General features: G+C 43.1%; 1 protein-coding gene across 3 annotated transcripts in view; it reads left to right on the top strand.

Moving 5' to 3' along the window:
• The window catches only part of gramd4a (GRAM domain containing 4a), a 40509-nt gene that overhangs the window by 17999 nt on the left and 8426 nt on the right, over positions 1-14084 (top strand). For 2 of the 3 annotated variants that reach the window (XM_031865670.1, XM_031865672.1), the window contains exons 4-5: positions 11800-11920; positions 13281-13342. In XM_031865670.1, coding sequence (XP_031721530.1) covers positions 11800-11920; positions 13281-13342 — 183 coding nt within the window. Of the gene's footprint in view, positions 1-6696; positions 8726-11799; positions 11921-13280; positions 13343-14084 lie in introns of those variants that run through there. The other variant, XM_031865673.1, reaches the window with a different exon arrangement.

The following is a 14084-nucleotide window of genomic DNA, read 5'->3' as shown; positions in this document are numbered from 1 at the left end:
CCCCCCCCCCCCCCCCCCCAGGAAGGCGTGGCTCACGATGCCAGAACAGGAAGTGGCTTGACCGTTAAACAAGGCAAAGAATGTAAAGACACCACCTTGGGATTCTACAGACTGAACGATTCATTTTAAAATTTGCTTTGTCAATATTGAAAACAATTATTTGACGAACTCAATCATTCATAGTTCACATAAAGACAATTTCATAATTGAATGTCACTGTTGGCAACAGCCAGCACATCTTGCTTGCTCTCGATGAGACCTGTAGCTCAACGCCCAAAATATGAATTAGTTCCACAAATCTTCTTGCCTCCCCAGGGCTAATTTTGTTCTGTTTTTTTTTTCCACTGAGAAGATAAGAACATTTCCCAAAGGAAAAAAGGACTATAATGGCATGATAGGAAACCGTAACTAAAACTCGTTCAAAACCTGAAGTATGTGTTGGTTTGTGCTTTTTTTCCCCCTCTAATGATGCATCAGCATTTAACCCAAGAAACAATTTGGGCTTCATGGATCTCTTTCACAGTCGGAGTGAACTGAGCAGAGGCGTGTTCCCTCGCTCTCACGCTGACGTGTTTCCCTCCCTGCTGCCTAAAATACAGCCGGGGCCCACGCTGTATGCTAAAACAAAACACTCTGCTTAAGTATGAGTTTCTGCTTAAGAAACTCATGCCTCCTGTGAAGGAGGCATGAGTTTCCATTCCAGACTGTGTGTGTGTGTGTGTGTGTGTGTGTGTGTGTGTGTGTGTGTGTGGATACAATGACCCATGCCTTTCCCCCTTGGCATTTATTGTGATTTACCAGTGCTATTCTTAGGGCACTTAATTGGTTAATTTGTAACAATGTTTCCGAATGCGAGATCACATAGGAGGAGGCTAACACGCACGCACACACACACATGCAGTGGAGGTCGCGATGGCCTTCCGCTGTATTCCGCCTGTGTTTCCTCCCAGTTTTCCTCTCTTTTCCTCCTCCTTTCTCTCTCCTCTCCCGGGCCTCATTCAAGCCTCTCATCTATTCTCATCCTTCCTTTCTCTCTTCTCCTTTATGTTTGCGCGTATGCACACACAATGGACTAATCTGATTAGTTTAAAGGGCCAGCAGCGTGCTCTCAATCATTTAATAAATGCTTAAATATGTGTATTCACCTCTTTCCACATTGACCAAGTGAAGTGGTGCTGTGGTCTCTTAAGTCCGTCTGTACTTTCCATTTATTTATTTGTTTCTTTGTTGTTATTGTCTAATGAGAGAGCATAGAAAAAAATCATACTTCAAGAATTTTTCCTTTTTTAAATCTCAAATAGCAAAAATTCATTCTGGGGTAACGCGTAGTCTAATAATAATAATAGTCATAAAAAATTCAAGCGAATACTGTTTTGGATGTTCATTACCATGGCAACAGTCAAAGCGAGGAAGCTGTCGAGTCAGGCTTACAATGACTGTGCTATTTTCTTTTTCTTTTTTGTGGTGCAAAGCATGAGAGAAATACATCTGTAAAACTTAACGGTGTGTTTCAGAGACGTTGTTGTTGTTACATGTGCAGGATAATCCTCAGACCTAGAAAGGAGTGCAGCTCCTGATAAACTGTCCACAGTGAGGTCTGCGGATTATCCTCACGAAGGATTTCTCCATGCTGGCTGCTTTTAACCAGGTTACTATAGTATGTGTGCATTATGGTCGCTTCAAATCACTTTTTGTTATTGATATGTCTAAAAATACAAAACTTATACAGCCTGTCTCACTCAAATTCCAATTATGAAGTAATCAGATAATTAGTCAACCATTCTACTCAAACCGGCTGCTTCATCTGCCATTGTGCGCGGCAACAACCCAACAACAAGACACAAACACAATGGAGATGTAAATTATGCAAATGTTTTAGCATAAACCTGTGCTTCTAGTGCGTATGTGTGTATCTAAAATTACCAATGTTGGAATATATGAATGTATGTTTCTTGTGTGTATTTTCACGTCTCTCCGCGTACTCTCAATAAGAACTCTGAGAACACGGTTGCCTTGAATGACAACCTTGTGATAGTTCTATGATTATTATAGTAATAGATGTAAAAACAGAGGGATACATCAACCGGAATATGTCCCGTGGGTGACGGCGCTGAGCTGAACCGACCCTCCTGCGGTGATAAAATGGCAGAAGCTGGTGCCGCTGGAAATCACCTTGTGTAATTATAAGGACAGGCTTGATGTGCAGAGCTTTTATTGCTCCGTCTCTGCTTAGTTCTCTTTCCCTTTTCACTGCAACCTCCAAACGTCACCGTCTTCTTTGCCCTTCTGTCCTCTCTGTGCTTTTCTCTTCTGCCTACCTTTTTTTTTTTTTTTTCTTGTTGATATCTCCAGCTTTTTATCTCGCTGTTTTTGCGTCACAAAGAGCCCCGCTTTTTTAGTCTGAGCCGATAGAATATGTGCAAGATCGATGTCCATCCTGGACCTGGCAGGCTAGTGTGTGTGTGTGTGTGTGAGTGTGAGAGACACTATCCTGTTTGAGGTTGCGTATTGAAGGTCACTGGCCAGGCTTTGTGCACTACAGTGACTCACTGATCAATAGCAGTGACCTAGCTGCTGTCCCACTTCACACTGGGCAGAGAGGCACCACATAAAGGCTGCTGTGGTAGCGGTTTGAAGAGACTGGTCACAGATGAGGTTGGAGTCGAAGATCAACTTTTCAGAATTCTTTATTGGACATGAATCATGGGAGGAAAATTACAGCTTGCTAGGCTGCAGGATTTCTTCAACTAAACTAAAAAGTTACACGTTCTTTATACCTCTCCGTCTACACACAGGTGGGGGTTGAGACATACATTATTGTCTGGCACCCCATCCATACATTGGATGTTAACTAATCTAAACCATATGTTTGAACATAAAGGTCAAGTAAAGAAATGAAGAACCCTGGTACCCCAGCCCTTAGTCTCAATATTTATCAGGGCTGACCCCTGGGTCAACAAAACATCAACTTATAAGTTGTGTTGAGAATGTACATATGCTGCTATAATACTACGTACGATGTTATCAATCCTAACATGTATATACAGGAGATATAAAATATCTCCACACTGCACAGACACAGACATGCACTGTGCAGCAGCGGCACAACAATGATGAATTGCAAGAGGCCTGTAACGCATTGCGTTTCTTCACAATATCATCTGCTACTCACCTGTATTGGGGAAACCACCCGGAAGAACAAGTACGTCCCAGTTGCGTACATCAAACGGTCATCAAAGTGTTTTATCCCCCACTGACAGGTCTTTAAAAAAATATTGGATATTAAGAATCCAGAGATGTCAGTATTTAATTCCCACAGTCCACCCACACACGTGTTTTCTCTCATGTTGCCTGATTAGACCTGATTCAGACACCGCCATCATTTTTATTAGTTCATTGAGATTAGAAATGTTGTTCCTTTCATAGTTCATTTCACAGTTTGTCTTGTCAATACAGGAAAAGCACAGGTGTCACTTCAAATATTAACAATGGATCAGATCTCTTCAGCTGTCAACTGCCAGAAAGCCATGACAGCGAGCCATCATACCAGGGCTGCTGTTGAATAGTCTGAGGGAGGTTCCTACCTGAGTGTAATGATGAGGAAATGTCTAAATGGCAGCCGCTATAGGAGATGCTTGAATTCTCTAAATGCTAAAGGAAAGGTTCTTCAATGCTTCCTTTCTTATTTCCTTTATCATGGGATACACTGGTCCTTCCTTTATGAAAGGGATGGAGATAATTCTGTCCCACAATTCCTTGTGGCCACATTTAAAGCGACACGGCAGAACCACGTCAAATGCAGCAAGATTCCCTTCGTTGTCTGTTCCTTACTCCTTGTGAATTCTTCTTCACGTCTTTCTTTGACGTGAAGAAAGACCTCATGATGTCTTTCATCGAGGTCAAGGAAAAGTGGTTCAGAAAACACATGGAACGTCATTTTTATTTTACTATTTCATCGCAGCCCTGGGCCCGGAAGCCGCTGAATAGAATTCAGCCATCATTAATTGTATAATTCACACCTGCGCTAAGAGCAATTAGTCAGTAACTGAAACACCTGTGTGGTTGTGCAGCCTTTTAGCTACTGGAGTAACGGCGAGCTAAAAAGCCAGCTCTCACTGTTCTGTAGTCGTTCCTCTAGACATGTCTTGGCGAAGTTACTCTGGCTTTAAATTTGAGAAAACTTACCAACAACTCAAGTTTTTAAATTTACAGTAAATATGTAATTTATATATTAGCACTTAGTCTTTTGGGGAGAGGGGATATCGCTTTTTGTAATGCGTGTTTGTTAAATTGTAGAAACAGTTGATACCAGAATCTGATGCATACTTAATTAAGTGAATCCTGCTGTCACACTGATTTGTAGCAGCCCTGGAAAGCTCTTTCTATAATGTAATATTGTCTGCCGTTTTTTTTTTTTTTGTCTGCATAAGACATCCCAAACACCAAAAATGGCCTAGAAATTGCCAGTTACACTTCTGATGGATGTTCCTTTTGAGTCTTTGTGTAAAATACATCCGGATGACAGCGCTGTATAGTCCTGTGTTTTGTCTTTGAAGACAAAACAGAACATGCACACTTGTTGAAAGATTATTAAAATATTCATTTAGAAGTAAAACACCTCCGAAATAGATTTCAGTAATTGATGGGCATATTGTGTCTTTTTTAGTATCTATTGAGGTGGTATATGACAGAAACATGGAAGTAATTGAAAAGTCTTGGTTTTATATTCTTGGAGATAATTATGCGAGTGATTGAGTGTTCTGCGGTCCTCATTACCGATTACACGTACACACTGATGATTCATTCCCCTCTAAGACAGCTGCGAGACACGCTGCATGATAATGAATAACTTCTACTCAGTGCCTGCTAAGGAGGGCCAGTCTTTTCCATCATAGGTGAGCTCTGTACGACAGGAAATTAAGCCTTTGAGGCAGAACGGGCTTCGACAGCTCGGAAGCAGAGGTTTTCTATAGTTGAGATGTTTGAGTTTGGCAAGAAAAATGTCACGCTGAATGGACCTGTAATCAGTGGTGTATAGTAACGAAGTAGAAATAATTCGTTACTGTACTTAAGTCGTTTTTTTGGATATCTGTACTTTACTTTACTGTTTACATTTCTGTTGACTTTTACTTCACTATATTTTGCAAAGAAAACTGATACTTTTACTCCGATACATTTCCCCTGAAACCTTCCGTTTCTCGCTACAAAATCAAATCTATCTTTAGAAACAAAATGAATCATGAGACCAGCGTCGGGGACTGTGGTGGAACAGAGACTGCAAGCAAGCAGGTTTGGTGAATCAGTGGTCCTAGCTTGCAAGTTAAATCATTGGTTAATCACGTTAATGCGCAAAACAAGTGCTCTCAAAGCCGCGGTGTTTTGATTCCCAGTGATGCTATATGCTATAGCTAGCAAGCAACAACACACACAGGACGGGTGGGATGAGGAGAGGTGGATGGGTCAAACAAACACTGGCGTTTCCTCCAGGAGGCCGCAGTTTGTGCCGTGCGTGAAACGAGAAGCCAATGTTGATTTATTTGTGACGTGACTTCCGTACTTAAGCAACGCCACTTCCGTAGATATTTTAACGCAAACCACGATCTTTTCCTAAACCTAACTAAGTAGTTTCATCGCCTAAACCTTAGTTGTTTCCTGTGAAGATGGAAGTTTATTTTGAAAAGACAGTATGCATGTAACAAGCGAAAACTGACTCATGTTGCTGGACTTTTGCAGGAAAAACGCACGAAAAGTGAGGAGTAACTTTCGTAAGATATCAATAAAACGGGGATGAATTTATATCATTGTATAAAGAGAGTGACATGAGAAGATCAATCTCATGTCTAAGTTACATCAGCTATAATCACTCTTTTAAAGTGATTCGTGACTCGTCTAAAACATTTAAAAAAGGAATAACTTCAATAGAATCATTCTATACAATGTAGCTTCTTTACATTCTAATAGAATGTAAAGAAGCTACATTCTATTAGAATTGTCTTTTGAAGATGAACAGGACATTTTTCAGTTTCAAGTAATGACTGGGTTGCTGCTTTAGTATTGATCATGTTTTGATATTTGAGTCATTTTGTGGATGATCAGATGGAGTTATGATGGTAGCAGTCGCCCAATTGCAGTTTCAGCTTGAGCAAAACCTTTGCCTATTGTGTTCAAATCAGGCCCATAGGAGTTTACAAGGCATGTGTCCTTTCTCACAACACTGACCTGATGCATCAAGTGGATATTTTTTGCTGAACATAATATTATGCATTTGCCCTCTACATCCTCTAGTCGGAATGAGCATACTTATAAATGCACTGTTACAACTCCTTCATAGCGTCGTATTGCTTTTCGGAGAATTATGATGATAAGTTCATAGTGGATGCAAAAGTATACTTATGTACAATATATTATGTTGAACATTGTTGCTCCTGGATGGCTCACAGCCAACCCAATTATTGTCAACACAGCTCCATGTCCTTGGTCATGGTGGCCACAGCACTTAAAAGAATCAACTTCATAATTCTCATAATTCTGACCCTTTGCTTTTTTATTAACAGCATTTACTTGTACTTTTACTTTCAATACTTAAGTACATTTAATATCAGAAAATTAATTTTGATACTTAAGTACAATAAATATCAGATACTTTAAGACTTTTACTCCAGTAAAAGTAAAAGTCACCTATTAGAATACTACTTGAGTAATTTTCCAGTAATGTATCTTTACTTTTACTCAAGTATGGCTTTTGGGTACTTTATACACCACTGCCTGTAATTGATGGTACCTCGGTGTTTACACACAGCCGGCGCAGATTTCTCAGTTCTTCTCACTGTACTCTAGTCTGTGTCCCAGTTTAAACGCTTTTATTTAGTCGTGTGTGTGTGTGTGTGTGTGTGTGTGTACAACAGGTGGCCATGTGTGTAAAGACAGTTCTGTGCTCCGTCTTTTGAGCTTAATGAGTTAATGTAATATCTTCCTGCAGAATTGCAGAGTTGAGCTGTGGATGTGTCCATTTATTTTCTTGCCGTTTCCCTTAAGGACCCGGTTCCCGGTGCTTCGAGGCGCCTGCAGTCTTGACCAGATATCTATGATGTAATGAAATCTATTATCACATTACTGTTCTCCAAACAAGCACGCGCTATCCTTCCCGCTGACATTGGATTAGGGAACATTGTGTATCTAGATCATTTCTATGTTAAATATGTGAGCATGCACGGAAAACACACGCAGTATCAACAGAAAGGAGTGTTGTTGTTGGATCAGGGAGGACTGTGAAGTTTTAAAATGTATAGCCATTAAGTCAACATAGTGTTGTAGAGGGGGGAGGAAGGTGAGCTGAACTCTAGATCACCTGCAGATATCGAGGCCACAGCGAGGAAAGCTGATTTAAACAAGATGCACTACAAAAGTAGCTCTTTGTTTGCTCCAAGTACAACCTGAACTACAGTATAATACTAAATGGAAAAGAAAAGAAATATTCTTTTAATAAATTATGAATATCTATCCCTAATATCTTTGCTTGACTATAATTACTTCATTGACTTTTAGAGAGCCCCAAAACTGAATGAACACGATGTCTCACTGAACATGATGTTGTTTTCTGGGTTACACAGAGAGATGCATCATGTGTCCTTATTAACAATTACATGTTGGCCTTTCTCAAACTCACCACTTGCCAGGCCACAACTTAATAGTGTTTCCTCTCCTTATCTTTCCTCTCTCCTTGGTGTCTTGTGTTAACATCTGCCGATCTGCTGGAGGCTCCGAAACTCAACCTTGCTTTTTACGCTCAAATCAACCAGTGTTGTGGCAAACACTGTAGAGAATGGGAACAATGAGAGGCCAAAGTGAAGCAGCTGATCCTCTCTCTCTCTTTCGCTGAACCCCCCCCCCCACCTTCCTTTTAATGAAAGGAGCCATTGTCTCTGGCCTGGATTGAGCGACTCACACAGTACTTTTCCTTTTGAGGTCTTACAACTTTTGCCTGCTTGGATATAAAGCGATTCGTTCCACTTGTGTATTTACAGTAGTCACTCACACACTAACACTCTTTCAGACAAACGCGCACAAGCCGAGTCGCAACAAACGCGTAACGCGCGGCCACACACATGTGCACAGCCACTCCAATCAAACCGGGCTGACACTCGAACATGCGTGATGTGCGAGTGTCCGACAGCTCCGGTGGGTTCAGAAATCTCAGATTCCAGGCCCTCTTAGTCTGCTGGCCACCCAGCAAAGCCCCACCTCTCCCTACCTCAGCTGCCCTGCTTCTCTTTTTACCGGTTGCCTAACTCTCTCAGACCAGCTCCGATCACCGACCATTAGTCTCTTGCGTTGCTGGTGACCGATCAGCACCGAGGAACGTGTCCTTGACCTCTGCTTTCTCTCTGGATGGGACATGTAAACGTAGAGCATGTACCAGAGTTGTCAGGTTTGGTGTCTTTTTTTTTTTTTTTTTTTTTTTTTTTTTTTAAAAGAGGTTTGAGGTCATTGGGTTGCTGAACAAGCTGGACCGGACCAGGAGAACCTGTAGCCATGGCTGAATTTCAAGAGAGAGCCAAGGTGGCCACCCTGCCGTCCCGTTCATGCACGAGCGTACCGGGGACTGGCCGGCTGCAGAGACGGATGGCTTTGTGCAGGATGGAGGACTTCACCTTTGACAGCTTTGAGCTGCTTTACAGTGGAGCTGTCGATAAGATGAAAAGCCACAAAAGTAATCTCAACGTCAGTAAGTTTGTCGGCTTCAAAATCCGGAATTTCAACTATATTGTACTGCAAACAAATAAGATGCTGAAACTTCTGTACATTAGCCAGCCTTGTTTGGCAACCACACGGTATACGCAGGTGGTACAGTAGACTTCTGTTTTTCATTTGATCAACCTCAGAGACATGTACAAAATAACCCAAATTCATGTTTGTCCAACTAGAAATCTGCCACAGTGGTGAATCCCGGTCATAGAAACTGCAGACCCCCTCAGCTGAGCGGTAAAACCAGGGCACTGAGGATGTTGTCTGTGTCTAGATGGTTCAAGAAAACTTGGATGATAACGTGCAATACTCAACAACTTTCAAAATATCTCTCATATGACACTCAGCCATGTCGGTTGCCGCGTGCTCGTGGCACCGTCTTCGTCTTCTGACTTTAACCTTATCTGATACTGAATGTGCCGTACTACACAAACCAAACCTCCTCCGATGGCAATTATCTACCCTCAACATCACTTGTATTTTCTGCTGCATTCCAATATTTATCAGCAGATAATAATATGTGTAACTCTTATCAAATGTACGTTTTTTTGTTGTTTTTTTTTTGGCATTTTTCTTCTCCGACATTACAGTTTGATGGAAAGCCTGCATGGGAGAGAAGGTCATCTCCTGGCATGGTATTCAGCTAATCCTGTGTCTGTGTCGCTGATTACTAGCCTTCATAATGGCCAAAGAGACCCCGTGATAGGGGGTAACCCAAGATGAAGATTTATATATAGATGTTGGCAATCCAATTTTAGAAAGCGAGCAGGCATGTTGACGGTATTATTAACATGCCATCTGATGGAGAGGGCCTCTGTGGGACAGGAAAACGATTGTGTGTGTGTGTCTGACACACAAAGCACCTTGTGTCACGCTCGTGCTGTGTGACACATCAAACACAGGAGTATGGACTGAGGTGTCTCTGGCGTTTGGAAGGAAGGAAACTATGTAGAGGAAAGGGGAGGAGAAAGGATGAAGGAGATGTGTATACATAGAACTAATTGCACAAGGTGAAGGGAAGGAGAGACCTACAGTATGGGGGCAGGACTTTGGGGGGGGGGGGTATAAGTATAGTGCACCTAGTAGTCACTATTTAGAGCAGCACTAAAATAGTCACTGTATCACAAAACATTTAAAATGAATTTTTGTAGCGTGATTAATCTGCTGTGTGTCTGTCAACCAGAGACTGAAGTAACTGAACCTGCACCGATCAATATCTGTACATCAACAATGGACGACATGATTATGCAATATGAAAGGGGTCCCTTGTACTGACGGCCCCCATGGGGAATAATCCCCCGACTCTGCGGTGAGCTTCAGCCTCACGAGAGTTATTGCGTCTTTTAGGATCATTGTTTTGCTTTCATGGCCCACAACTTTACTGTTTTTGCTTCAGTCTCGCTACTTTCATCAACCTTGTTCCCATCTGCTGAGGCAGCTGTTTTCAGCTGTGATAGACCCAGCACCAAATAAAAGAAGTTAGCAGCCGGCTGTTGAATATAGTGGAGCATTTAACAGAAGATTACTGACAGACTATATTCCTGTCACCCTTCACTTGCCACAATACTTTGTGTCTGCGTTCAGTGCAGAATAAACCACTGATCTAGTTCTGCCTACACTACCCACAGTGCATTGCTGCCGCTGTTAGTCATTTGTCTAAGAGGTTTACGGTTGACAGTGGAGAACCTGGCACAGGGCAACATAGGCAGTGCTAAGCTGCTTAGCAACCTTCAGCCGGCCTCTCGCTTACGCACCGGCTCTCTGTCTTGTTTACACACACACGCACACACACACCGTACCATAAACGCATTCCTATGTTAGCAGACGAGGAGACAGGCAAACGGAGCTGGTGTAGGGGAAATCCAGTGTATGTTTTCTCCGCGAGAGCACACAGTGTTGTTTGCCGACTCTTCAGCTGCAGGAGGCGCTGCCACTGAATGTTTTATGAGCGCTAACGGGAAGAGATAAAGGATGAGTGAGTTATGAGATTAGGTGATGAGAAAGAGAAACTGGCAGCTACGTTCTTGATATATGAATCCCCTTCTGTCTGTGTGATGAAATGATCTCAGGAGGGAGGAGGGAGGGGGGTGACATACATCTTCCTTTGCAGAGGCTGCGTAACCCTGCTTTCATCACTTTCCTCACTGTTAGTTTGGTCCCTTCGAAGAAGGAGGGTACTGCTGGTTTAGGTCATGTTTCTCGTGTTGCAGGTATTGATCTGAAGTGTTTTACGGCAGTGTTCTTGTGCTTCCTTTATCAATACCATATGGTGTTGTCGCCCGGCACAATTTCCTATAAATCCTCAGCATGATGCCGTTTCCATTAGACCCTTTTCACGGCAGACAAAAGCAGCAAAAGCACGGTTGTAAATAATAACATGAATGATGGCTCCATTCCATCCAGGTGAGCCAGTTCTATTTACACCTGTGCTTGTACTAGCCTGTCTGTTGTGAAAACAGATCTGTTAAAGTGGTACCTCACAAGTTCTGTTTGTAAGGAAGTCAAGAGGTCTGTGTTGTGTTTTACTGTATGTGTGGATGTCAGTTTGTGTGTTTTGAGAAGGATGCGCTTTTGTGTTGCTCCTCATTCTTTGGGTACATAAATGTATGCAGGTCTTCATTCATTTGTACCTCTTCATGTGCACACACTTTTTCGAATTTGTTTTTAAAATTGCTTCATCTCCTCCAATATTCATGTGCCCCTTTAGTCAGGGACAATAGACTGAGAGAAAACACCGCTAATGTTGCACCCCGGGCTTAGCAAGCCCTGATACCTGAACCCACTTCATGCTGGGAGCTGAGAGACGAGGGGTGGAGTGGGGTGGGGGGGCGTGAAGGTGATGATGGAGTAGAGGATTTTTTTTGTGTCTCCAGTTATATGACTTCAAACTTGATTCCACTTAGAAGAATTATATTGTTTTATAGATCAGATTATCTGTGGGTAGTGTATCTGACATGCTGCATGACATTTTCCACATAATGTTTGAATTATTGTGGATGCATGTGAAAAATGCGTGATGCTGATCTCCAGCGTTTCGCGTTGTGTGTCTTCCAGAGGAGGAGCTGCGGAAGCTGCGGGAAGAGACCAACGTGGACTCTCTGCGGCAGGAGCTGGACAGGGAGCGAAGCAAGAGGATAGACCTGGAGCAGAAGATGAACGAGGTGCTCAAGACCAGGTGAGACTAAAAAAAAAAAGGACAGCGAGCGGAGTCGAGCGCATGACGTGGGTGTCGGGAGACGAGGACGGGGAAGTGATAGTGAGGGAGCGACTGGAAACGGTGACACTGCACTTAACATTAACAGCTCAGTTCAGCAGAGTTTATCAGAGTTCAAGTTGTATGCCGTGTGCGTGAGTGATTATAAATAGAGGCCTCAGCAGCTCGGTAGGCGGGGAATTCCATAAGGAGTTGTGTGCTTTGAGGGAGATGGTGAGAGAGAACAGAACAGAAACGAGTCATGCGCCTCTCCGTGTCGCCAAGTGCACACTGTGACACAGTAGCCCTGCTGGTGTCAGGGAAAGCCTGCGCATCTTGGCACCGAGTGAGCCACCCTTAAACCCAGGGTGTGTATGTACGCCTCTTGAGTGCGTGTGTGAGATCAGACGATGCTTCTGTGCCGGCCAATGGGGAAATTCCACTGGTGCTCTCTCCGTGTGATTATCGGCACAGAAAGAGGTAAACTAATGCACCCTGACCTGGGAGTTTTCTCCAGGTAATCCTTTATCAGCAGTATCCAGTGGAGAGAAGTAGGTGCTCTTTTGTTGTGGCTGGCATCCAAGTGTTCTCGAGCAAGGCAGTAGAGCTTGGTGGCCAAAATCAAAATAGTCTGGTTTCACACACACACACACACACACACACACACACACACACAGTAAATTGGTTTGAGTGGAGCAATGTCAGGCTGGAGAGAGGAACAGAATGTAACGAGTTGGAATTCTTTCTGATATCAGGCAAGCAAGTTCCCTGTACATGCAAAAAAGGTGAAATTTGTGTCTACAGACAAGCATCAGTCAACAGACTTTATGTTATTTCACACAAACTTACCAGGAAATTATAAGGGAATTAATAAACCATCTAATACGCCTATTTATTTATGGCAGCACAACTGATCATTCATCCTTTTTTTTTTTTTTTTTTTTCTTTTTTTTTGCTTCATTTCATACACATGCGTAGACTTGGCTTGGTTCAGATCAAATGGAAGAGTAAAGCTAATGTGTGGACTCAGAGTAGGCTTTTTTTTTTTTTTTTTTCTCACTCTTTGTTTTCATATCATCCCAGAACGTTCTGTTTTTGTTGGCACCAGTGATTGTACCAGTGGGTTACTGACTTCATTGAGACTGAAGTTGTTTCTCCTCAGTCTGTCTCTACCCACCTATGTGTCTATCTAACTCCTCCCACAGCAGATGTATTCAATGCAACAACTCACCACATCTTAAAACATAAACTGCCTGAGACATGCACTTGACAACTCTTTCCTGTTCTCTCTCTTTCTCCCCCCTCCCCACACATACACAACACACACACACACACACACCAGGCTGGAGGACTCTCCGCCACTGCCTCCCCGGAAACAGCAGTCGCCCTCCAACAATGGGACAGGTAAGTCCCTGGTGGAAGAGAAGGGAGCGTGAGAGAGAGGATGGGGTGAGTGGGAGTCCAGGAAATGAGTTGGGAAGAAAGATGTTGACATCTTCCAAGCACGTAGGAGTAAATCAAGAGGGCTGCTTGTGCGAGTGCGTGCAGGGGAGGCGGGGATGTAGGATATGTGCGGTGGAGCGCTGTCGGAAGTGCTCAGGTTATTTGTGTGTGTGTGTGTGTGTGTGTGTGTGTGTGTGTGTGTGCGCGCAGCAAACAGAAATACACACTTACTCTGTGCTTTCTGGTGTGCAATTAGCGGTAGCAAGCAAGCGAAAACAAATTGCATTAATAAAAACCAATTCCACTGGGGACGTTAATTGATGTCATTACTGCAGAACTGCAACGTCTGTGCCATAAGGATGTTTTGCGGCGCGTGTTTTCTAAAAGACGTCAGCGAGGGGAGAGGGGAGCTCATTAATGCAGCAGTCGTCAGATGGTGTTTCTGAAATGTGTGCGTTAGGGCGTGTGTTTTCGATAACATTCGTAGTTTGAGTTCCAACGACACAGTGAGGGAGGGAGGGAGACAGACAGACAGACTAATTTTGGAAAATGGGTTATGATTGTAGTTCACATCATCTAGGGCAGACAGGACTGTGCTCTAACTAGTGTCGGAGGTGTGTGTAAGTGTCGGTGTGTTTTCAGGATGGATTAAGAGAGTGTGTGTGTGTGTGTGTGTGTGTGTGTGTGTGTGTGTGTGTGTGTG

This window comes from Anarrhichthys ocellatus, unplaced genomic scaffold (assembly GCF_004355925.1).
Source record: "Anarrhichthys ocellatus isolate YVR2014 unplaced genomic scaffold, GSC_Weel_1.0 scaffold33, whole genome shotgun sequence".
Lineage (NCBI taxonomy): Eukaryota > Metazoa > Chordata > Actinopteri > Perciformes > Anarhichadidae > Anarrhichthys > Anarrhichthys ocellatus.
Note: the sequence above shows the minus strand (reverse complement) of the source record. Positions and strands in the feature narration are given on the sequence as shown.